This window comes from Trachinotus anak, unplaced genomic scaffold (assembly GCF_046630095.1).
Source record: "Trachinotus anak isolate AG129_WGS33_773 ecotype Australia unplaced genomic scaffold, CSIRO_AGI_Tana_v1 ptg000002l, whole genome shotgun sequence".
Lineage (NCBI taxonomy): Eukaryota > Metazoa > Chordata > Actinopteri > Carangiformes > Carangidae > Trachinotus > Trachinotus anak.
In genome coordinates, this window is record NW_027273853.1 from 5,646,467 (window position 1) to 5,672,547 (window position 26,081).

General features: G+C 43.5%; 2 protein-coding genes and 1 non-coding gene across 5 annotated transcripts; 1 reads left to right on the forward strand and 2 right to left on the reverse strand.

Moving 5' to 3' along the window:
- The first annotated feature begins 1,933 nt into the window (after positions 1-1,933).
- Positions 1,934-2,005, forward strand: trnap-cgg (transfer RNA proline (anticodon CGG)). The gene has a single exon. It is a non-coding gene; the product is annotated as a tRNA-Pro (tRNA).
- Positions 2,006-6,828: 4,823 nt separating this feature from the next.
- Positions 6,829-11,864, reverse strand: ppib (peptidylprolyl isomerase B (cyclophilin B)). The gene is made up of 5 exons (XM_071492625.1): positions 11,601-11,864; positions 10,139-10,252; positions 9,599-9,692; positions 8,760-8,944; positions 6,829-7,256 (listed from the first exon to the last, which is right to left on the reverse strand). The coding sequence occupies exons 1-5, from the start codon at positions 11,733-11,735 to the stop codon at positions 7,134-7,136; spliced, it is 651 nt and encodes a 216-aa protein (XP_071348726.1). The 5' UTR covers positions 11,736-11,864; the 3' UTR covers positions 6,829-7,133.
- Positions 11,865-14,220: 2,356 nt separating this feature from the next.
- On the reverse strand, positions 14,221-26,045 carry adpgk (ADP-dependent glucokinase). Of its 3 annotated transcripts, XM_071492568.1 has the most exons (9): positions 25,912-26,045; positions 23,758-23,867; positions 22,601-22,844; positions 21,272-21,497; positions 21,115-21,177; positions 17,672-17,792; positions 17,384-17,580; positions 16,545-16,643; positions 14,221-16,410 (listed from the first exon to the last, which is right to left on the reverse strand). In XM_071492568.1, exons 3-9 carry the CDS (start codon positions 22,825-22,827, stop codon positions 15,847-15,849), a joined length of 1,497 nt encoding a protein of 498 aa, XP_071348669.1. In that variant the 5' UTR covers positions 22,828-22,844; positions 23,758-23,867; positions 25,912-26,045; the 3' UTR covers positions 14,221-15,846. The 3 variants fall into 3 exon arrangements, with proteins under 3 accessions (XP_071348669.1, XP_071348674.1, XP_071348686.1); XM_071492573.1 differs by lacking the exon at positions 23,758-23,867 and having other exon boundaries at positions 25,912-26,002; XM_071492585.1 differs by lacking the exon at positions 25,912-26,045 and having other exon boundaries at positions 14,221-16,407; positions 23,758-23,997.
- Positions 26,046-26,081: the final 36 nt, after the last annotated feature.

Below are 26,081 nucleotides of genomic sequence, written 5' to 3' on the forward strand. Positions count from 1 at the left end.
GGAATCACCAAAGGTAAGACAGTTCATCCTGAGGGGGACATGAATGTGCGTACCAAAAATATCTGGTGGCGCCAGAGTAAAAGTCTGGGGGAGATCAAAGACAGATTATAGCTGTTATAATAGATATTTGTAATAGATATTTTAGTCAGGACCAAAGTAGTGGACTTACACACAGATCAATATTCCCAACCCTCGAGCCACAGCACAAGACTGAGCAAAGATTAGAAAAAATAGACTCAGTTTATCTGATTTTAATATTCTTTATCTTGTTCATCATTTAGTGGCCCCTCGGATTTATCTTTACCAGATTTATCACTTAAAGGGTCCCAACCCCCAGGCTGAGAACCCCGTCTTATAGGATAAAATGAGGAAGGACTCTCTGACCCCTAACCCTGGTCTAACTGTCTTCACTGGAAAATGTCCTCATGAGTTTGAAAGATATTTCCTATCTTTCCATACTTGTAAGGACATTTGCGTCTCACATGTTTAACGCACGCACGCACACTCATAACTCAGATTTACTGGTGATGAGCTTCAGAAAAGACACGGGCACTTTCACGTAATTCCCATTTAAGACAATGGAGACCCAGCAGAGTTGGCCTAAATTAGCACACACTCTCCATGGCCTTGTTGTACCGTCTTCCTGTCCAGAGCAGTGAGCAAGCAGTAACTCTGGAGGAAGGGCAGGAGATCGTGGGAACCGGCGTGTCACCGCGGCCTCGGCCACGTCCTGAAGAAAGCTCCTTCCAGAGCACAACATGACAAACTCTGCAAGCTGCAGCGGAGGGGAAAAGAAACGAGAGAGGAAGCCGGAGAACAATGAAGAAATGGATGTGACACTACTGTTTGGCTATAGGTCTGGGTGGGAACCCAAGAGTCTGTTGTACTGGAGTCAGAGCCTGAGTTTCTAAAACTCATTGACAAAAAACAAGGCCCAGTTCCCACGGCGACCTTTCCCACGCTGCTGCTGCTCATATTGTATATTTATACTTCTCTTGTCGAACTGTTTCCTCTCTGACTTGTACATCGCATGTTTGTGTTTCCTTATCTGTGTGGACGTGCCTTGGCTGTTGTTATTTTGAACTTTTTAATAATTCTTGTTTGCCGGAGGTGAAGTGAGTTTATAGATTATGGGGTAGTTTAATCTGCATCATATTTCATAAGTTGATCACATGATTTGTGTGAAAATCTAAATCTGCAAAGTAACTAGTAACTGTGTCTGACACATGTAGTGGAGTAAAAAGTACAATAGCTGCATGTGAAGTAAATAACTTCAAACTCATTTGAAGCCTGAATTTATATCTCATTCATTACTATTAATCTAGAGTCCATCAGTGTTGGGGGCTTACAGTTGTTGCCATGTAACTAATTTATTTACAAAAATGGTTTAATTATTGGCTCCCAGTCTGTCATATGATATTCATTAGGTTTGCTACAAAAATGTATCACTTCATTCACTTCACTCACAAAAAGTTGCCTCTGAACAGATTCAGGGCAGTGATTACATTTGTCAACTATTTAGTAATACAGAAATGAGGTTTCTAGGAGACAGGTAAAGCTGAAATACGTCATAATGAAACAGGTCACCTTTAACTCTCAAAGCAAACAAGTAAAAGGATGGCGAGGGGGGAAGTCTGTGGGCTGGCAAGAGTCAGCAGCAGGTAAACAGGTGGAAAAACTGCGACAAACAGGACAAAGGCACCAACTCAAACAGCAGGCAGGTGATCAGATGAAGGAAAGGCTGGAAAGTTGTGGCCTGACAGACAATCAGGCAGAGTGTGTGAAACTGCGGTGGTGTAAGTACTGGGAAGCTGATTTAGGGACGGCAAACAGGTGAGCAGGTGATTGTGGGTAATCAGGTACTGCAGGGCATAGCTGGATCTGCAAGGACATGAGAGACAGTGGAAATGGAGAAGAAATAACAAAGCACAGTGGCTCGTTGGTCTAGAGGTATGATTCTCGCTTCGGGTGCGAGAGGTCCCGGGTTCAAGTCCCGGACGAGCCCTCAATTGTGAGACAATGATTCTCCTGGACAGTTATTACTTCTAAAACTACAACATAGAGTCAAAGGAAGTTACACTTCTGCCTTTCCACCAAGCTTTAGTGTGGTTGCTTTGGATAAAAACATCTGAGGAAACGTAAATGAGGAGGAGAATGAAGGAACCGTGACACATGCTTGTTTAAAGTAAACACCTTAATATACATGTTGGTGTTAAAATTTCAAAAACGGCATTTAGTCTATTTTAAAGCAGCAAGCCTTTTTTGCAACATGGCAGCAGAACACAAACATGTTGGACACATTATAGAGTTGTTAGCAAACAGCCATTTGGATATTCATGCATCCAGAAAACATGAGCTTTTGTCCTGTTTCCTGCCACATCTCAGTCCTTCTTGCTCTGTTTTTGGTCTTCACCAGCTAGTTGCCAACTGTGTCTATTCACTGTTTCTTTCTTAGCAGGTAGTGTACAATGAATTTTAAAAACTTTTTAAAAATAAAAACATCTGCCTTATGTGACACTGTGAAAGTGGTGAGAGATAATCAAAACAGTAAGGTTTTGTGTCTTAAAATAATAATAATAAGGTGTTTTAAAAAAACCTAATACAGAGCCATTTTAAGAGAAATAAACCAATGTCATTCATGGGAAAGTAAAACCAGGAAAACCTGCCCGAAAAAGAACGTTTTAAAACAGCCTCGGGGCCCTGACTGCAAATGTTCTGCCCCCTTTAGTTTTTCACCGGGCCTCTGGAACAACCAAACCAATACAAAGAGCTGAAAGATGCTAAAATGCTCTGGATAACTGAGTGTAACAACAACAACAACAACAACAACAACATACCTTTCAGATTACACAAAAGACAATTAACCCATTGTCAATATATAAATTAGTTGAGTTTTGAGTTAAGATTTAAAAAATGTGGAGAAGATGATGGAGTCAAATGCTTTAATGAAGCCATATATTTTTGTAACAGGACTTTTATTTCAGGTGCAAAAAGACTGACTTTGCAAAAATCCACATTCAGAGTAACCTGATCATATTCTAGAGGGAAAACAGCAGATACTGGCAGCAGGGCAGGATGTGGACGTTCGGTCCTTCAGTGTGACAGAATGCCTCCACGCTTCGTGTTGTGATTCTCTCCAGTGTTCTTTTAATCTCGTTGACAAAGCCTCTTGCAGGAAGCTATGCCAGATATGTCCGGCCCGTCACGGCTTTTCTAGCAAAGCCAGTAAGTGTAGAATAACACTGTTTCACCGGACAATCCCCAATCGCCACAAACAAGGCCAAACCGAACAACAGAGGGTTTAACCAAGACCACAGTTGTGCCAACTCCAGGGAATTCTTTCCATATTTTCCTCCTGGTGAGTCACTTGATGCCTGAGTGAATCTGGGCAAAACAAGGACTGCAGAGCATCGACCTGCTTTCTGTGTCTCATCAACATAGATTTTCTTGGCTGGATTGTTGTTTAGCAATCCTGAAACATTTCCCACCAATCATTTATTGAAGAAAACATACTCTACAAAGAATAACATTGAGGAGTTTAAAGCTGTAAAGGCCTCTTGAGGCACAATATCCACTTTCACAACTTCAGATTACTCACAAACTTTAATCACAGCTCATCGAAGATGATATAATTCATTTTATAGTGAGATAATCTTTTAAATGGTACTCTGAGCACAGCACTTCCACACTCCTCTGTAATTATACAAATTCATGCTAAACCATGTCTGAAAATAGAGACGGACTTCTCAGTCAGGGTGTGTACCTGCAGTCTCACAGTGAAACATTAAACAGCCTGTCACACATTATGTTTGATGACTGAGTCAGATGGTTGTGTACATTTATGACAGTTGTTGTTTTATTTCTGACAGCTGAGGTTGATTTTTGAAACCTTGATGACGTTTGTAGCTGAACCAAAGTACACAGACCCTCCTGTCTGTGCACTAAATGTGAAGCTACAGGGAAACAGCTAGGAAAGCCTCAAGTCTCAGGTTCTAGAGAGCAAGTCCAGCTCAAAAGATTTTCAACCAGCATGGCTAAGCTATCTAAGCTAGTGGTTCTCAAAGTGGTGTTTGGGGACCCCCAGGGGTCCTTGAGGAGGTTCCTGAAGGTCCCCAGCAGAAAGGGGAATCATTTATTTTCACTATATTTCCATCCATAAGTAACACAATGACAGAATGTGTGATTATTTCGGTCGTGGGTTTCTGTAAACACTTTCTGTAATAAAACATCAAAAAGCAAAAATCTTATCAGATGAGGGACCCTGGGATTAAATCTTACGAACTGTGGGTCTGTGGTCAAATTTGTGTCAGTTTAGGGGTCCTTGATGTGAAAAGGCGCAGTAATGACAGCAGACTCTAGTCAGGCTTAAACCTGACTTAAGCTTGACTCAAGACAAAGCCTCAAGTCTACAGCTCTGCCAACTGCTCAGTCAGTAGAAATCTATAAGTAGCTGAGTGTCAATACAAAATATCTTCACAACAACAGCAGCTTGTTCCACAAAGCAAGTTTGACACAGAGTTAGCAGAAAAACTCAGCAGCCCTGCTTCTTCGTAAAAAGCCCCAGTGTCAGTGGAGATGTTACCTTCAGTCTGCAGACGAGCTGACAGAGACACATGAGGTCAGTTGTGTTTAGGAATACCATTCGCTCATCCAGCGCTGTTCCCATGGCCTCTGTGTTTCCACTGCTTCTAAAAATGGCTTCATGGGAATATATGACTTTATATTAAACTTATATCAGGGGCATTGTTTGGGGGGAGAATCCTGAATATTTCAGGATACCCAGAACCAAAGGAGCTGTAGCCTACTGTAAATATTATAGTTGTTCTTATTAAGCACCAGATTCATGGTGATCTCTCTGATTATATTACACCGATAGATGGTATTTGCAGAAATTATTACCACGTGGCTGCTATACTCAAAGGTATTTTACTCACTGCTTATGCTCAGTAATGAACTCTTTATTTATGCACTTTACCGTCAGTATCTAACATATTTTAATGCTGATTCAGGGTTTTTAAAAAAGGCCATTCTGTTTTTTTTTCCTGGATTTTGTGACTGCAAAACAGGCAAATAGTCACTCCACAGTCTACTGCCTTTTATGAGTCAGAAGAACATCTGTCAAACTCTGGACAAGTCTGCAAAGCGTTAGTTTGAACATGCCTGAAGCTCCACATGGGAGCAGTTTTGCCACAAGTGCATGGAGAAGGTCAGATAAGATGCATCTGTAAGGTCAGTTTCCTGGTTTCCTGAACCATGCTGTGCTGCTGCAGTGAAATCTGCCCCCTGAGTACAAGAATAAGATCAGAACAAATTATCTTTGTGCTCAAACAAACCACTTTCTTTCCCCTGGAGATAATGTGTGATCAAAGTAGAAAAAAGAAGTGCAGTCTCAACAATCATGAATAGACAGGGAACCACAGAGATGCACAATTCCTCATTTTATTGCACTAAAATCACGTGTGAAACCTCTGACATGGACTTCCTCTGTTCTGCTGCAGAGCTGGTGTCTGCGGTGTTAGGGAGCCCCCTGCAGGTCAGGCTGATACTGCATGTACAAATAACAGTCTGTGCTGGGTGCTAAGAGTTTCCTTTGCAAAATAATAAAATTAGATATTTATCTCAAACATTAGGTTACTGAGGTGATTGCTTTATTCACAGTTTTAAGCGTGTTATTATTCCCATATTATGATTATGTACTAGTCAAACACACAGTCACCAGAGCTGGATTCCTTGCTAACAAATCTTTTAGGATCCCTGTTGTAATCTTTTTAGATGTACCTCTATTCTGAAGGACCAGGACATGGAGAAACAGCTGGTGAATCTGCAAGATTAAAGGTGTATTTCACCCAAACCACAAAAAACATGTGTTTCCTGCATAAAGAAGACTTTAGTCTTGTTCATGTGATTAGCATGTGTAACAAAATACTAACTCAAAGATACACTTACAAGCTTTTATTGAGCTTTCAAACCGTACCTCATGGTCTTCAACTGCAAATGAAACTAGCTCAGGTGTACACAACATAACACACAATACAGGGGATAACAAGTGGTTCTACATGGACCTGAGGATTGTAGCTCCCGTCTCTGTAGCCCCACTGACCCATTTCCAGCGGCTGCTGTGACTGGTTTTATTCTGGTCTTCACAGACAGCCGATGACACCTGAACCAGGTGCATCTGCCAGTGGAGACAGTGAGATGTGGTTGCTTTTGTAAATTTGGGTGGGCTGCACCTTTATGCTCCCTCACTTAGTTGGTTGATGATGGGATTGAAGGTCAGATGTCTAAAACCAGCCTAAGTCATAATAAGACTTATTAACTTACATCAAATTCAGGAATTTCCATAGTTTTAAAATTGTGTTTCCCTTTAAAAGAAATTGTATTTCAAAATAAGGGACTGTAGGAAAAAAAAAAGTTTCCATTATCAGGATAAATCACCTTAATTGAGATGCAAATAGCAGGGTGCATCTTATTAAATGTTTTAGTTGAGTAGTCACCCATAACTGTATTGAAATCAGGTGTATTTTTTTTTTTTTTTTGGTTCCTTGAGCAGGTGTCCAACCAGTTCATGAGATTGTCCCTCACCCAGTGACTTATCTTTACTTTCTACTTGGGTAGAAATCTGTGAAATAACCTTCATATTTCTATCAGCTGCTTCAGGGGAACTGAGCTTCACACTGGGTTTCCACTGGAGCAGTCTGATAGGTTAATGGTTCTGAGTAAACAGCACCTACCAGTGGAGACACACACACAGACACAGACACAGACACACAGACACACAGACCTTGAGCTAGTGTGAACAGGTATCATAAAAACTTCAGACACCAAAACTTAACAAAACTTGAAACCTTTATTTCAGATTTCATTTTTTACAAAAACAACCACGAACAGTTAAGTGCACCTTGGAATGCTCGTTGGTGAATGGACCCAGAGTGTCGTCATGATTGCTCGATGTATATGCTCTTCTGGTGCGTTAAGATGGCAGACACTGACCCAGAATGACCCAGAAGCCCCTTCTCCAGGACCACAGGGCTGTAAGTGATAAAACAAGGTGGCCTGCACAATTTCCCCTCAACACCCCCTCCCTCCCCCGCCCCAAACAGTCCTGTTTTCCCTGGTCTGCTCCAGCAGCGCTCTTACTCCTTGGCCACGGCGAACGGCTTCTCCACGTCGATTTTGCCACAATCGTGGATGATGACGTCTTTAAGAGGCTTGTCGCGGCCGTCTGTCTTTGTGCCCTCGATCTTCTTCACCACATCCTGGAGGATAGAAACAGTTACAGGTTTACAAGTTGTGAATCTTAAAACAACAGGTTTATGATTTCTTGGTTGTTCTAGATTTAGCTCTAATGGCTTCCAGCAGTGACGTAGTCCTCAGGTCCTTTACTGAAGTAAAAGTAGTAACAACAATTTACGGCTACGTTTCATTTTTAAAACATTATTTGCCATTTTCTCCTGGTGTCTGAGCCCCTAAAACGGAGACTTCTGGAAATGCTGCTGGACTGTTTTATTTTGAAAAAAGAGGTTGTGTTGATGTCTGGACGGGAAGAAACTGAGACCTTCAGAAACAATGACGTAGACGCCCACAGTCGCTCCCTGATTGGGTCTTACCAGCCTCGACTACCAGCGGTGAAAGCAACATGGATAATGAACTACCAGCGTTACTGACCTTGCTGTCTTTGATGGCAGCTGTTGTGGAGTTAACTTCATTTGCATTTTAACGCTACATCTGTCCTTGCTGTTCCTCATTTGTAGTGTTTTCTGCAGCTAAGCCACTGCAGAGCAGACAATCTGCTTCCTGTTTACACTGGCTTGTGCGCGCCCAGTGTACGTGAACGGTGATGTGATTTGTGTTTTCAGGTGTGATAGTATAGAGGTAGATTTGTGATACAGAGCTACAATAGTCATCTGGACGGAGATCGTTTTTGTTGTGGACGCAGCCTGAGAATAAAAAGTCCTGCATTCAAAATCTTAAGTACAAAAGTTTCATTAGTAAAATGTACTTAAACTTAATAAGTGTAATTACTCATTATACAGAAATGGCCCCTGTTACATGATTGTATATGACAATGCTCCATTAACATTACTGATGCATTAATGTACAAGCATCACTTTACTGTAGTGGTAATTGCAACATTCATTATATTTTATAAACTACTCATTATGTAATTATGCAAAATCTTCACCTACAAAGTCACTACAGCTGTAATAATAAATGTAGTGGAGCAGGAGGATAAAGCAGCACTGAAGTTTAAGCCCAGGTAATTCGTGTACTTCTGTACTCATGTACTGTTGGTTTTCCAGCATCGACACTGATGCGTTTTGCTGACACATTCATCTCCACTCCTCTGAACGACAAAATGTTAATCAAAGCCTTAAAGTGACGATGACGACGGCGCTGGAAATGAGACTTTTTCCTGAGGGTCTGTGCAGCTGAACTGCTTTTGTTAAAACAGTGAAGAACTCAACCCTGACCAGCTCAGCAGGCTGCCATCATGTGCAGAGGCAGAGTTAAAAAAAAGTTGACCAGTCTACTTTAATAGATGTCTCCATTTCCTTTGGTTTATATTCACAGTGCACCTGAGGAGGGCAGAGAGCAGGAAACTGCCGTCTATTTTAGTCTGAAACCCAGCTTGTTATTTTTAGCATTTCATCAGTTACTGACTGTTGGTGGTGAACTCCACAGATCAGATAGCAACACCTCAGATCTGCTTCTCCCGTCACCAGCATGACGCCGTCATGTGACCACTGCCTGAGACTCACCATGCCCTCCAGAACTTTTCCAAAGACGACGTGTTTGCCGTCCAGCCACGGAGTCGTGACTGTGGTGATGAAGAACTGGGAGCCGTTGGTGTCTTTGCCGGCGTTGGCCATGCTGAGCCAGCCGGCGCCGTAGTGCTTCAGCTTGAAGTTCTCATCAGGGAAACGGTCGCCATAGATGCTCTTGCCTTTGAGAAGAAAAATATTGGCACTATTTAAAATCTGTTACAAGACGATTTGCTTGCTGTTAGCTTGTTGTGTTCCCTCCCTGTAGCAACCTCACTCTGTTTGGCACCCTGATCGCTGCCAAACGTTTATCTTCACTTTATCTTATGACATTTTCCCTGTACATGAATACTGAACAGCACTGAGTCAGTAGTAAAAAGCTTCTGCCAAGTGTCAAACATACTCTAAAAATCATTACAACATGACACTTGTGAAACAGCTCTTGGTAAAAATTTTAACACAACCTCCCATTCTGATAATAAAGCAGGAGGTTTCCTCTGCCCTCATAAATGTATAAAACAATAAAATGAATCATCAGTTCATGACAGCCTTCATGCTCTGGAGATGGCAACAAAGCTTCTGAGCTGAACAGAAATAAAGCAGCATAAGTCCACACTGGGAATCTGACATTTTCCTGACAGCTGAACTGCTTTTGGTAAAACACATTAAAGAGCTGACGCCTGAAACAGCCCTCAAGTCATTAAATGCTCAGGACAGCAGTGATATGTCAGACGTGCAAGTTCGTTCTTGCAGGAGGAGAAAAAAAAAAACAAAAAAAACAAAAAAAAAACCCTGCACAAAGTCACGATGTCAGCGGGGTTCTGTGGCCGTCTTACCTCCGGTGCCGTCTCCTCTGGTGAAGTCTCCGCCCTGGATCATGAACTCCTTGATGACCCTGTGGAATTTGCTGCCCTTGTAACCGAATCCTTTCTGTTTAATTAGAGCAAAACAACAACAACAACATAAACAACACATGAAAAATCTGAAACAGATACCAGCTGCCACTATATGACATTTTGAATGTGAATCAAGTGACTTATTCAAGGACCTCTTCTTATATTCTTCATGGCGGTGTGCGTTTGTGTGCTTCTGGGAACGTAAACAAAGATGCTGACCACTAGTTAAAAGCTCATTTCACCCTTGATACACACTGAACCCTGACACCTTCTCTTTGTCCTGTTAGTGTGTGAAAACTGCAGGATGTTGTAATGAATGTGCATCAATGTCTGCTTCGACAACTATTCTTCTCCATCACAGTTAATTCACCAGTCAGTGTTGCACGTGGCGACAAAGAGGCAAAACAAACCACAGCAGTTTGGCTGCACATCACACACAAACTCTACCACAAACCGACACAAAGGCTCCCAATTTCTCACCTCTCCTGTCGCCAGGGCGACAAAGTTGTCAACTGTTTTGGGAACAGTTTTTCCAAACACCCCGATGACAACTCTTCCCACATCTTCATCTCCGATTCTAATGTCGAAGAACACCTGGAAAAGATGTAAAGTTATTTTAAACTCGGCCAAACCGACTTCTTCCACCTTTATTTTACCGACATCTTAAATCAAAGTGAACGGGTTGATGTAACTGTGCAGGCACAGGATCGTTCAGTGGGTTACACCTTACAGGCACAGACGCTTCCCCATGTTTCACATATCAGCCACATCATAGTGTTAATGTAAAGGTTAGCTGTGCCATCCTTTGGCTGAGGAGTTTTCCTGCAGCCGTTTCAGTGTAATGGCTTCTCGCCAAAAGTATTTTGAGGAGACGTGCAGCATTTGTAGGACTGCAACTCATTTTTCATTATCTATTTTCATTACCAATTATTTTCTTGATTGATCTTTTTGTCTAAAAATGTCAGAATAGAGTAGTTCACAGCCTAAGAAGATGTTCAGGTACAGCTCAACAGTTTACTGCCATGTCTGACAAAGAAACACAGGAACTCCTCACAGATAAGCTTGAAAAAAAAGATCAAAACGAACATTGATTATCAGAATAGTTGCCTGTTCATTTTCTGTGGATCACCTGATTGATTAATCTTTGAAGCTCTAATCCCCGTAAATCCTCTCATCCAGGATTTAAAGGCCTCTTATAACCAAGACGTACAACTCTAATTCTACCCTGTATATCTTCTCTTTAGTGGTTCTTTCCCAAAACTAAGTTAAATTGTTGGTTAATCAAAAGTTCACTCAGAGCTGCTCTTCTGGCAGCAGTTTTAAACAACCATGCATTTGTAAAGATTTGGTTTGGGTTTGTCGATCCTTCTGAACAAAACCTATAAGACTGTAAATGTCAGAAGTCAGACAGAGGGACTGGTCTGCTCTGGAAACAAAGAGCCTGTGGGTTACCCACTGACCACTTCAAAGCTTCCTTGAATCTGTAGACGTGGACAAACCTGCTGCTCCCCGACACTACATCTGCTGAGCCTCCCTGAGCTGCACCGAGCGGTTCATATGAAGGGGGCTTACTTTGTAGACCAGGTCTGCAGCTCTAATTGCAGCTCAGAGGGATGAGGAGACACGGCTGCAGTAAGAAACACCGACATTCGTGGCGTTTACAGCAAACTCCGCTCAGCCCACGCAAGTCATTTCATTCAGATTTCTACCTTGTTCTGGCAACAGTGGCTAACCTGGTTTTATGCAGCAATTAATCCCACTGTGACAGCGCCAACAGCAGCGGTTAGCTTAGCAGCAGGGGAGCCTACGGGCCCTGGCTCTCAGCTAAGGCTACAGGCTAACTTAGCTAGTGACGTGGCTTTACGACCCGCTAGCATGAAGTGGTTAGCGGGGAGGAAGAGCTTTGGTTCGCCTGATGATCCGGCAGCCGGGAGCCGCCTACCTTCGCAGTCACTTTGGGGCCTTTCTTCTTCTCGTCGGCGGACGAGCCGTTGGGGAAGGCGAGGAAAATCAGCGATCCCACAATCACCGTGACAGCGACGAGGAACTTCATCCTTCTCTCGCAGAGTCTAACCATCAACCAGGAGAGAGAGAGCGGCCCGGGAGGACGGCCTGTGAGTCGTGGTAGCTATATAGGAGCCGGGAGAGGGGGTGGGTGGGATTGGTGGAGGGAGAGCGGTGTCCGGGGTGGAGACTGCAGCGGCGGCCGCTCCGGGCTCCGGGCTACGCTGCCTGCCTCACCGCGCAGGGGCCGACGTCAGCACGGCGGGGGAGACGCACGGAGCTCTGATTGGTGCACGTCCCCTGGCGTGTCAGCCAATCAGCTGCAGCCGCGTACCAGCGCGATCTGGCCAAAGCTGTGAAGTAAAAACAATGAGCTGAAGCAGTGGGTTCATATCATAGGTTTATATCTCTCAGCGACGGACCCCAGACCCTCCCCAGGGGCCCCAAAAGCCTCAGGTTTACTCCATTTCATTTGGGTCTATATAAGTTAATTAATCCCCACTTAAATACAACATCACCTATGGCAGGACCTGCGTCCTCCATCGTGTGCCTGGTCTCAGAAATCTAGTTTTAAGACCTTGATTAAGCTCAAGTATGTGTGTCAAGTTAATATTAATCCATTATATGTCAAGTGTAGGGCTGCAACCAATTTTCATTTTCAACACATCCGACTATTTTCTTTAACCTGTTAAAATAAACCCTCCCACCCGTGGGACACTTTGTCCTTGGTAGCCTACTTTAGGTCTTTTGGTCTGTGCTAGACTCACTCTGAACATTGACAAATTAAAAACTGTTTGAAAGCCCTACGTCTCCTGAGACTGTCTGAGTCCACATATCACTGCAACAGCTGTTGACACAGATTTGTGACACACTTTTGTGTTTTCCATACAAAAAGTCCAACTACAGGTCTTATATTCCCTTTTTTACACAGTGTTAGTGCCTCTGTCAGTATCTTTATGTTCATTTTGTTTTGTTTTGTTTTGGTTGTAAAATTTAAAGAATGACCTTTCAAAGGAGACCAGGTTTGAAAAACAGTAACCTTTTTATTTTGGGTCCCTAATTTTCACGCTTTTCCGCACAAAAATTGGTTAGTAACAGGCTGGTAAAAGGGTTGATAATCAGTTAAATATCACAAAATAGGGACAAGGCCAAACATTATTCCCTGAAGCCCAAGTTACCATATTCTTTGGTTTTTATTGTTTGAGTTAGAAACAAAAAGATGCTGAGTTAACCATCATGGAAAACTGAGAAGTTGGAGAAGCTGGCACCTGTGAATTTGAGGCATTTGTGCTTGAAAATGATTTAAATGAATAAGTCACCAAAATAGTTTCCACCTAATTTTCCTTCAGTTGACTAATTAATCAACTAATCATTTCTGCTCTAGACTACTGATTGGTTTCTGGGTGTCTGTGTACAGTGGGGGTCCCAACAAAACTATTTCACCCTGGGGCCCATGAACAGGTTAATCTGGCTGTGATGTGACTGCTCCATCCTGCCCAGTAAACTGATGTTTGATCGTAAACCATAAAAATAAATCAGACATCCTTTCTTGAGATATGATTTAGTACAAGAATAACAATCCAGTCGTACTGTATCAGTGCTGGGGAGACTGACAGCTCCGGTCAAACATATCTGGATAGATTTATGTCTTTCTAATATCCTGAAATTGATGAAATGGTATTTTAAAAATGACTACGTTTGCATGTAGCACCTCCACATTTCTGTATCCTGATGACTTGAAGAAAATAAATTCAACAGATTATGTAGCAATATGCACCATTTCTGCACAATATTTTTGGTCTTCTTAAAAACAGGATCCTGTTTCACCACATTTACACCATTGAAGCTGCATTTTCAAAATTAGAATATTTTATCTTGCACTGATTTTGACACTGGACCTCACAATTAATGCAAGGCTCAGTTTAAGCACTCTGACACTGTGATCAACTGGTGCATCCTCCTGAACAAATTTGCAATTGATCAAATCACTGCTTGACAGACAAACATTGAACCTGGGTGTTTTAGGGCCCCTGAGGGCCCTCTGCTGTGGGGCAGCTGCTGCTTTGCCTGGTTGGTAATCCAGCCTCGCCCCTGAAGGATTTGCTGGGTTAAAACACATCAGTGGGAAACGCAACTTGTTTTCACCTTCTTCAGCCCACGCAACATTAATAAGTATCATTTGAATATTACATAAGTCACTTCTGCCACTCACTAACACTTATTTTTATTACCAATGAATCTGTTAATACATATATTCACATATAATGAATAAATGGTGAGAAAAATGTAAAAATATTCCTGATTACTTCTCAGAGCACAAGACGACAACTTCTACAGTCTTGTTTGTTTGACCAACAGTCCCAAGCCCAAACATATTCACTTTACAATGATAGAAAACAGAGAAAATCTGCAAATATTCACATTTAGGAAACTGGTACCAGAGAGTGCCTGGCACCGTTTCCTGGAAAATGATTTTAAAATACTTACTGATTAATATCCTGTCAACTGATTATTCAACTAATCATTTCAGCACCAACTAACACAATCACGCCAAACACTACTGTCCATACACATTTTAATGACAAACTACAAGTAAATGAAACTTGTTGACAAATGTTAAAAACATGAGACACAATATATGAAATGAGTAAAGTTGAATAGATTGTACTTGCTAGAAATAAATGGGGGTTGGAGTTAAGGTTACATTCACCTTTGCAGACACACCTGCCACTTCCTACTAGTGCAAAGAATTAATTCTGCTAAATCCCATACATCACCTTTTTGTTGTATGTCTGCATTAAGACTTATTATTATTGCGTGCCTTCAGTGGCCATTTGAGGTATAAAAACACATTGTTCTGATAGTTACACACTGTGCATCTAACATGATGCAGGCATTTTGAAATAAGCACACAAAAAAAGACAACAACCCATGAAAAAAAAAAGCATAATTTACTTATATGCTAGAATCTGAATCAGGAAGTTTTTCTTGCAGTTTGTTACACGGAGAGCTTTAAAGGACTCCCAGCCAATCGTGTCACATTATCACATTTTAGAACCGAGGGAAAGCAGTACCTGAAAAGACGAACGAAACAGGAAGCAAACAAGTACAGCAGCGCTGATTACATACGACCTACACCACAATTTGAAATTTTGTTTTTCCTCTAACTTCATTTCCTGCCAACTGAATCATTAACTGAGCTGGCATCTGATTGCGAATACAGGTTTACTGCATAAAGAAGGATCCCCTTCAAAATCATATTTGAAGTTTGCATTTAAACATGTCACATGAATCAATAAGAGAATATCAATAACATCTGCAACAGGAATTTATAACAGAGTAAGAAACAGATCACGACTGTGCTGTGGAGTTTCCACACTGACACATCTTTATAGTGGGAGTGTTTGGACCAAATAAAAAACTGAGAAAACACAAATGCTGTCACACTCTCCAGTATTTTCATCCTTTCAGAACAAGTAACAAAAATGTCAAGTATATCTAGGTAGGTCCGACACCCGCGGGAGAATGAAGGTTCAAGTGTTCTAGGGTCTTTTTGATGTGAATGTACCAGAAGAAACAAAGAACATCAAGATAACACTTGGATTCTACCATATAGTAAAGACACTCATCAGTTTCCAGTCAGACATAATTATATATATGTGTGTGTTTATATATCAGAGGGATGACTGATGTGAAGCTTGATTTTAACTTTGTTTGGCTCTGAAGGAGGAATAAAATCTTTAATAATAATATTATAATTCTTCTATTTTCTCAAGGCACAGTAGACTTAAGATATGCAGGTCAAAGTAAAGTAAGTGAGCCAACAAAACTCTTTGAAGTTTTTGAAGATGGCTTTGATCTGTGCACAGTGCATAGAGTCAGGCCGCCTCACAGCCCAGTCAGATCCAGTTCTGTGAAGTTCTGCCTCAGTTTCTGCGTCTGCCGGAGGATTTAAGGAGGGAGGAGACAGGAGACCGAAGCAGGCTCGAGGAGTCTTCAGGCAGGATTTTAAACTGTCGCCACAGATCACGTTTTTAAACTCAGGAGTGTTGGGAAGGACGACACAGAACCTGGCTCTCATTCAGAAACGTGACTCCAGCCCAACAAGCACAGGTGCAGGTGGAGCTTCACTGGGTCTTCTCAGCACATCCCATCAACGTTTTCCAGTCAGAGTGAGGCAAACCTCAGAAGGGCTGCTGGGTCTTTAACTCTGAGTAAACTAGTCCCTCTGCTGAGATGGCGTCCCCGAGCCCAACTGTCCGAAGCGGCTGTTTGCAGACCAGCACCGGTGTGAGGTGGAAGGTGACGTTTCCACGACGCCACACCGTAACAGGATCTGCTGGGTTCAGGGACAACCTCTCTCGTGGCTCAAAGTGTGAGCTGTCAAACTCTAGTGGGGCTTTGAGCCCCACTTTGCTAACGTCAACAGCCTGGAGACCACAGGCCTGGCTGCTGGCCACTCGAGCTCCCGCCATCACTGCTGCCGCCTGGTTACCCCAGTATCCGTCCACCGTAGCCAGGACGTGGTAGGCCAGCGTGTGGAAGTGAATGCGAGTGAGGTCTGCCTCCGACAACTGGTCGCTGCGTCCGTGCTGCTCCAGGATCCAGAGGAGGATGTCACTGACCCGGCCCACGTCTGGGATGCCTTTCCAGGCAGCCAGGTCTGCATGAGGCCCCTTGCCGGCCTGAGAGAGGAAGAGCAGCTCCTGCTCGTTCAGCCCGATGGAGCTGACAATGGGCATAACCTGCTAACAGGAAACAGAGGGAAAACTTTAATTAAATATACAGAACTCTTTAGGGATTAGTGAAACTTGAGCACACTCATCTTTTCTGTGTGAGAGACTTCATGAGACTCCCTCAGAAAACTGTTTTCCACATGTACCTCCTGCATGATGCTGTTCATGTAGTCTTTGTCAGTCATGCTCGCCAGCTCCAGGTGGATGGGGATATCCTTACGAATGTCAGATATGGCTGACACAGCCTGCAGAGAAGAAGCAAGCACCCGAAATGTATAATTTGAGTCGTTGCCATGTGACCATGCACACATACTGTATATAATAATAAAACTTAATAATAAAAATACTGTTAACACCATATGTTAACAATTAGTTTAGAGTCTTTAAAGTTATTTTTGGGCAGTTTTTTCCTGATAGGACAGTGACAGAGAAAGGAAAGTCAGGGAGAGAGAGAGGGGACGACACACAGCAAAGGGTCATGGGTCAGAGTTAAACCCGGGCCCCTGCAGTTAGGACTAAGCCTTAATGATGTGTGCCACCTCAGCACTGCTGGTCTACAGTTTTTTAAATTGTTCTGGACTGAAAAAATCAGCTAAAATAAAGGACTAGAGTTTCTGTATGTTTTACTGTGAAGTGTAACACTGGATTCTACATTAGTGGCAAACATTTTCCAAAGCAAACCATAGTTTCTCAGCTGATTGATGTTGCAATTTTTATTATTATTCACTAACATAAACTAACAGAAGAGATTTGTAGACCTTGACCTTTACTTCTCCCTGCATTATCACACATCAATCAATAGACTTCAACAATATCAGACATTGTTTTGTGATAGAGTGATAAAAGCTTAATACACTGGTAGGGGAAAGCAGAAATAAGTAACACATTACATCTGTGTGACTTGCAGTAAATGGGTCACAGTAGCTTTGGTGACTAAAACAACAACCGGAGGAAATACTGTAAAACACAGCTTTCAGGCACTGACCTCTTTCAGCCGCTCCTCCCACACGTCTCTGCCCTGACCCTCCATCATGTGGAGCCCCGACAGGACGACCAGGTCGGGCTGAAACTCCTCCAGACTCGCCACAAACGTCTCCAGTGAGCTCATCTCCCCGTTGGACGTGTCGTGGGAGAAGATGAAGCGGTTGGCTTGAGGTGCCTGAGTTGAGCCCCACTGTTCACCTACAGACAGAGAAGAACATTTTAACAGACTGAAGGGATCTAGTGAAGTGCTACAGATCCTTTAACGGCTGCAGCCCGTTCTTCTCTTTACCTGCTTTATATTCCAGGATGAGGTGGAATTCATCCGTCTCCTGGAGAGAATCCGGAGGAACGACTATCTGCTCATCCAGCATCTCATGAAGTTTAGGACCAACTGGCCCACATAACAAAACCTGTGGTACAAAAACAAATATTAATCACTTCATTCTGAGCCAGACTGTTCATTTGTGTTGAACTGCTGCTCTTCTAGCAGAATAAATTCATTTTGGGAATTGTTTACACTTGTTCTCTTGTGATTCTCTTCACATTTTTCCCATCAGAATCAGAATCAGAATCAGAATCAGAATCAGAATCAGTTTTATTGCCAAGTATGTTTTCACATACAAGGAATTTTTTCTGGTGATTGGTGCAATTGATCAGCAACAGTGGGGCTCTCTAGCCTTGTTGATGAGGCTAATAGCAGATGGGAAGAAGCTATTTTTGTGGCGAGAGGTTTTGGTCCTGAAGGACCGCAGCCTCCTGCCAGAGGGGAGTGTCTCAAAGAGTTTGTGTCCAGGGTGGGAGGAGTCAGCTACAATCTTCCCCGCACGCCTCAGAGTCCTTGAGGCGTACAGGTCCTGGAGGGACGGAAGATTGCAGCCAATCACCTTCTCCACAGAGTGGATGATACGCTGCAGTCTGTTATTGTCCCTCTCCGTGGCAGCAGCGTACCAGATGGTGATGGAGGAGGTGAGGATGGACTCAATGATGGAGGTGTAGAAGTTCACCATCATAGTCCTTGGCAGGTTGAACTTCTTCAATTGCCTCAGGAAATACATCCTCTGCTGAGCTTTTTTGATGAGGGAGCTGATGTTTAGCTCCCATTTGAGATCCTCTGTGATTGTGGTTCCCAAGAAGCGGAAATGCTCCACGGTAGCCACGGGGGAGTCACACAGGGAGATGGGGGTGGGTGGGGCTGGGCTCTTCCTGAAGTCCACTATCATTTCCACTGTCTTCAGAGCGTTTAGCTCTAGGTTGTTCTGCCTGCACCAGGTCACCAGACGCTCAGTCTCCCACCTGTAGGCAGACTCATCGCCATCAGAGATGAGTCCAATGAGAGTGGTGTCGTCTGCAAACTTCAGGAGCTTGACAGACTGATGGCTGGAGGTGCAGGTGTTGGTGTACAGGGAGAAGAGCAGAGGAGAAAGAACGCAGCCTTGCGGGGATCCAGTGCTGATGGTCTGGGAGTCAGACACGTGCTTTCCTAGCTTCACGTGCTGCCTCCTGTCAGACAGGAAGTCGGTGATCCACCTGCAGGTGGAGTCAGGCACGCTCAGCTGGGAGAGCTTGTCCTGCAGCAGAGCCGGGATGATGGTGTTGAAGGCAGAGCTGAAGTCCACAAACAGGATCCTGGCATAGGTCCCTGAGGAGTCCAGGTGCTGGAGGATGAAGTGGAGAGCCATGTTGACGGCGTCGTCTACAGACCTGTTGGCTCTGTAGGCGAACTGCAGGGGGTCCAGGAGTGGGTCAGTGATGGATTTGAGATGGGACAGGACAAGACGCTCAAATGATTTCATGACCACAGAGGTCAGGGCAATGGGTCTGTAGTCATTTAGTCCTGTGGGCCTTGGTTTTTTGGGGACAGGGATGATGGTGGAGGATTTTAAGCAGGCTGGCACGTGGCAGGTCTCCAGTGAGGTGTTGAAGATGTCCGTGAACACTGGAGACAGCTGATCAGCACAGTGCTTCAGGGATGATGGAGAGACAGAGTCAGGACCAGCTGCTTTGCGGGGGTTCTGCTTCTTAAAAAGCCTGTTGACATCTCTCTCCAGGATAGAGAGACGTTCCTTTGGTAGGGGAGGAGGGGGGTTCTGATGTGGCTCTGATGTGGAGGTTAGTGTCAGGCTTGTCCCACTGTCTTTCAAAGCGGCAGTAGAACTCATTCAGATCGTTGGCCAGACGGAAGTCATTAATGGAGTGGGGGGGTTTAGGTTTGTAGTTTGTGATCTTTCTGAGCCCTTTCCAGACAGAAGCAGAGTCATTGGCTGAGAACTGGAGCTGAAGTTTCTCAGAGTACAGTCGTTTAGCTTCTCTCACCGCTTTGCTAAACCTGTACTTGGACTCTTTAAACTTGTCCCTGTCCCCACTCCTGAAAGCTTCCTCCTTTTGCCTCCTGAGCTGACTGAGCTTAGCTGTGAACCAGGGTTTGTCATTGTTATAACTCCCCCTGGTGCGTGATGGGATACAGCAGTCCTCACAGAAGCTGATGTATGACGTCACAGCCTCTGTGAACTCATCCAGACTGTTGGAAGCAGTCCTGAACACTTCCCAGTCAGTGCAGTCCAAACATGCCCGCAGATCCTCTATGGCTTCACTGCTCCACTGCTTCGATGTCCTCGCAACAGGTTTACACAGTTTTAGTTTCTGCCTGTATGTGGGAATCAGGTGGACCATGACATGGTCAGAGTGGCCCAGTGCAGCCCGGGGGACGGCGTGATAAGCACCACTGATTGTGGTGTAACAGTGGTCCAGAGTGTTCCCCTCTCTGGTCGGGCAGTTAACAAACTGTCTGTATTTGGGCAGTTCATGACTGAGGTCACCTTTGTTAAAGTCACCAAGGACAATAACTACGGAGTCCGGGTTGGTCTGCTCCACACACAGTATCTGGTCTGCGAGCGCCCGCTGTGCCTCCTGCACGTTTGCCTGTGGTGGGATGTAAACACCGACCAGGATGATTGAGGTGAACTCACGGGGGGAGTAGAAGGGCCTGCAGTTTATGATGAAAGTCTCCAGGTCAGGAGAACAGTGCTGCAGGATCACTGTCACGTCTTTGCACCAGCCACTGTTTGCATAAAAGCAGATTCCTCCACCTTTGGTTTTGCCGGACAGCTCTGTGTCGCGATCCGCTCTGAAGAGCTGGAAGCCGGTCAGCTCCAGCGCAGAGTCCGGAATCGATCCACACAGCCACGTCTCCGTGAAGCACAGGACGGCAGATGAGGAAAAGTCTCTGTTCTTCTGCACCAGTAGCTGAAGTTCATCCAGTTTGTTGGGCAGTGAACGCACGTTGGAGAGAAAGATACCTGGGAGAGGTGTGCGGAGTGCGCGCCGGCAGAGACGCGCAAGCGCACCGGCACGTTTTCCTCTCCTCCGGCGTTTCACTGCGAGAGCAACGGTCAGTGACCTCTGACCAAAATGTCCAATAATCCCACAGATGAGTCGAGAAAAGTAGGAAAAAAATCCACTGGAGTTGTTTCTCTGATATTAATGAGCTCTTCTCTGGTGAAAGAGCTCCGGAAACCAAAGCAGAAAACTGGATTTATAAAGAAAATAAGGCAAAAAAATGTGCACCAAAACACCGAGGCAGCCATCCGCGGCGCCATGGCAACAGATGTTTATTATTAAACTGGTTTAACCGACCTTGAGCCTTTAATGTTTATTCAAACAGGACAGACAACTTTTCATTAACTGAGGTGAAGTGCAAGAGTTTAAGACAGAAGTAGAGACATGCTACTGTACCATTAGGTCAGGGTAGGTGGCGAGCTTCTGACCAATGAGGGCAGCGTTTCCTCCCACATACAGCTGCAAGAGGACAAAAGTAAAGTTTATCAGAAGGAAGATCATTTAAAAATAGTAATCGTCGTCTGAGAACGTTTCAGGAGTCTGGTAGCCTTGCCTTCGCACCGGGGTATTCTGCTGCCGCACGTGCAATCCTCTGAAAGACCTCTTTGTTGCTGAAGAAGCGCTCGGCAGCCGCTCCACGCCCCATGTAATGGATGAAGGCTTCCTTCAAGTCCTCTTTGGTGTGCAACACTTCGTGATCCAGTCCAGTGCCTGGGTCCACAGCCAGAGCCTGCAGCAGTCCCACTCCGGAGACCACCACGTCGACACAGGCGTTCACACTGAACGAGAGGGGAAATCATTACAGTTCAAGAGAAAACTGAGTACGTGTTATTTCAGTTAATAAGATACATTTTCATTCAACTCTGGCTTGAACTATAAATAATCCCATAGACATACAGTACACAGTGAACTTGGAGATGTATTTATCCAACCAAATGTCCAATCCAGCTAACCCCTCTCATCATATAAAACTGCATCTGACCCTTATCTTATTAGTCGTAGTAGCAACTACAGCAAGGTCATGGGTCAGAGGTGTGTAACTGGATCATCAGGTGGCAAACACCTTTATGTTGAGGTCTAATTTATTCATTTCTCCCTCAGCTGCTGCCTCCTGATCAGTTAACAGTTAAATTTAAGATCTTTTTAATATCACATTAAATAAGTCAGAATGATAATTATTTACCCAGTGCATACATTTATTGGCATTTATCTTACATTTTTGTCCCAACTATATATAAGAATAATTCCTAATAATACATTTCATGAAAAACATGACCTGGACAAGCACCAGAAAATGGATGGACAGATAAACCAGATAAAAAAATAACTTATTTCCACTTCACATATGAATTCTACATAACATGAGAAGTCTGCAACAATGGGATTTTCCAGCCAGGACAAACAGTCCTCCACAGCTCTGTATCACTTGGCCACACTTTGATTAATCAAATCAGAAGGATCTGGCAAACAAGTATCTTAAGGTGTAGTAAAGATGTTTTCTCTCCCTTCACTGCTCTCCTTGGTGGAAACCATCTGTCCATCCTTCTGGTGGGCAGTCCTTCAGCTGCAGCCAATCATCATCGAGCACCTTTTTAAAACACTGACGTGTGTTGGCAGCTTTAGCACAGCCTCAAGGCTATAGGCTAGGTATGGACAGCAATATAATTCACTGGGGCACCGTGTCTTGGACCAGGCCATCTGAGCTGGGACTGACTTGTGATCACACATTCCTTCTCACTAGCAGAGCTGAGTACAGCCTCTCAACATGCCACAGTGTGCAGTAGAGCTGCAGGAGCACAGATGTAGAAATGAAAACTAACTCCAGGTGACAGTTTTTTTGGACAGAAGAAAGACATATATTTCTTACAGCTCTGTTACTCACCCTACGGCCACTTTACTCCACTGCCGGGTCGGTAAAGTTATCAAAGTCTCCCAGGCAGCAGAGATCACCTGCTCCAAGCTGTTCTGGCTGTTCACACTGTGAGATGATGACTGAAAGATTGGCAGGCTGATATACTCCAGAATCTGCTCCGGCACATCGTGGCCGCTATGGTAGAAATAGCCAACAGCTAACGCCAGCAGGGCCGCTGCTGAAGCCTTCCTCCACATGATGCTCCCACACACTCCTGCAAAAAAGGAAATCTCTCATTTGTCTCATATCAAACATTAAAATTAAAAACTGATCAGCTGGTTTATTGTGGTCACCGGTAATGACATTAAGGGGCTGCATACAGGAAAGATGGTATCTAAAAATACCACTCAGTTAAAGAAGCTACTGCTGGATCTGGCAAATGAAGATACAGTGATGCCCCCCTAAATGAATCACTTACTTTAATCACATTTGGTGCTTTTCTTTGTCTAGTGTGATACTAAACTGAATATCTTTAAAAAAGTTTTATTCTCTAAAGTTAAAACTAACTGCATGTTTACACAGACTCTATCACTGTTACTCTATAGTGTGATCATCCATGATATTACCTGTCCCGAGGTTCCCTTTTTTTGATATTGATTAGATTCTTATTAGTTTTTTCTTTTACATTGTTGTGTCGTTGTGGGACCCTCTTGAAAAGGAGAGGGTACTGAAGGGGTTTTGCCTTACTTAATGAGTTAGAGCTATATATAGACACAAATATACAATATATACAGTGAAAACAGTGTATGAAAAATAAGAGTGTGCAGAGAAAACAACAGGACAGTGCAGGTTATACACTTAGTCTCCATGTTAGCCAGGGGCACAGTGAAAGCCATCACAAACCTGCTCTGCCATTGAAGTCTCACCCATAACAGTATACAGGCTAAAGTTACTGCTAACGTGGACACACTCAGTCTGTTAGCTCGCATGCTAACACCAGCACCAGGGAGTATCTCTGGTAATCAAAGCTAATCCGACAGCAGCGTTAGCCAGCTCGGCTCGGAAAGCTGCTTTAGACTCTGCCGAGCATAAAGACTTTGAGTACAGGACAGTTTACGGCTCAGCTTCAATTAACAGCGCTTGTTTAAAGGGAAGTAGCTTCCTAGTTGGTTGTTAGCCGGACGTACCGATAACTGTCCAGGTTCAGGTGTGTCCTTCAGGGAGAGCAGCCGGTTTCCTGCGCTCTCACGTACGGAGCGTTCAGTTCGCCGGACGCCGCCGGTGGAGGGAGAGGTAGCTGGAGAAGTGCGAGTCGGTGCAAGTCATTGAAGGAGCAGCGACGACCGGGAAAGACAGCACACACACACACACACACACACACACACACACACACACACACACACGTACACGTACACACTGAGGCGGCTTTCGTTGACCGCGCATGCGCGCAAAAGCAGCTCAGGGGTAAATACTGATCGTACAGGAGCTCAGGTCTGATCTCAAGTAAGAACGAGGGGAAAATGCATTTTTGGAGAGAGTTACTTATTTAAAATGCACATGTTGTCTCTTGTGTTGTTGGTGAATGTAAATGCACACATTTCACCTCAGTATTTCTGGAAATTATCACTGTGGATGTGGATTATCCTGGTGATCCCGAGCCGTGACATGAACGCAAAGAAAACACACTTTTTTCTACATATTACAGCTGCAACCATTAAAGTCACTTCATAAATTGACTTTCTTATTGAGTGCACCGACAGAGCAGGAGCTATATTACATACTATATTGGTTCATTTTGTCAAGCAAATCTGATGCTGTAAATTGAATATTTTTAGGTTTTGTGCTGAGGGTCGGACAAAATAAGATATTCAATGACGTCAAAGTCCAAAACGTGATGACCTATTTTTAGAAACACTCACTGAGTGCTGCGTTAACTTGCTTATGTTAGTTCACTTTGCTCCCTCGTTTATAAAGGGTTTAAACTTTTCAGGTAGTTCAGGAAATGTATGGGTACAACAGTACACACGTTTTACTCTCTAAGTATTTAAGCATTTTGGCTTTATTCTGAAACAAGAGCCCTTCAGCTTCTGCACAACACCCAGAAAATGTACTTTTCTGGCTTAATACTTTTCAATATTCAGTGTGGACAGGTCCAACCTGGACTTGAAACAAACCAAACAGGAGGCAAATTAGACACCAAGAAACCACAACCAAATGAAATAATTATAAAAAGACCCAGATCCTGCCTGTTCTACCTGAAGTGCTTGTTGTGGCTTGTAAACTATTTTGCTTGAGGCAGAGGAGAGGCACCTGTAGAGGGGACTGACACCTTCTACTTGTGGAGTAATTCTCAAATGTCACACACTGAAATTCATCATTTAATATTAACCTTTAAGAAGATGGTCCCTGTCTGAAAAATAGTTTTCCTGAGAAGCCGAACATGAACCCATATCCTAAAATGATTTGCTCCTTATCACTAAACTGATGATGTGTGTTTTTAAATGGTGGACAAACCACAATGGAACAACACACAGGTTTTCTCAGCAAAATGATGGTTTTCAAACATTATAAGCAATATAAAATCAATTGCAACAACTTTTTGTAATAAAATCCCTGAACTGGTTCCCTTACAATAACAAGATGTCTGCATGTGTTTGTGCACGTTTCTCAACCAGCTTCTCACCGTGAGTAACAGGATCCTGCATGAACAGATCATTTTCTGCTGGAGAAAAACAAAGATTTAGCAGCTTTTGAATCGAGTGGTAACGACAGCTATGGGCTGCTTGCTGTTGAATCCAAATTTAAACTTCAGCTGTTGCTCATGTAGTCGTGAATATTTGAGGTTATAAAGAAACAATCTGAATCTAGATGAGTTTTCAGTTTAATTAACACATGACAGATTTTGTTTGTTTGTACATGATACCACAGCTCTGACATAAATTCTACTTCTACAGAGATAATTAACCTAAGTTCTGATCCACACTGTTGGGGACAATATATTGTAGTCCATGTCAACATTACTGCAAACTGCAACTTCAGTAATTAACGTACAGTTAAATCAATATAATCAAAATGAAACGTTATTATTTATGACTGAACAGTTGTATTGGATCCTGATACATTTTACAGGTGTCTCTAATGAAGGAACGTTACAAAAAAAGACCAAGAACAATTTCAAAAAGTTGATCAGGCAGTTGAAATCAGTGGTTCTCAAAGTGGGGTCTGGGGACCCCCAGGGGTCCTTGAGGGGGTTCCTGGGGGTCCTCAGCAAAAAAAGAATAATTTACTTTGATCAGAAATAGCTGATGTGAAGCATTTTCAAATGAGACCAGTAATCATACCTCTTCATCCACTGTGGGAAGTTATTGGGATTAAAACAGGAATCTATCCACGACGCAGCTGCCTGGTCAACAGAACACGTGTTATGACAGGGAGGAGAAAAAGCAGAATACCATCTCCTTCCTCCTTCAGGTTCTCACACAGAACAATGTTGATTTTCTTGTTCTGCGGC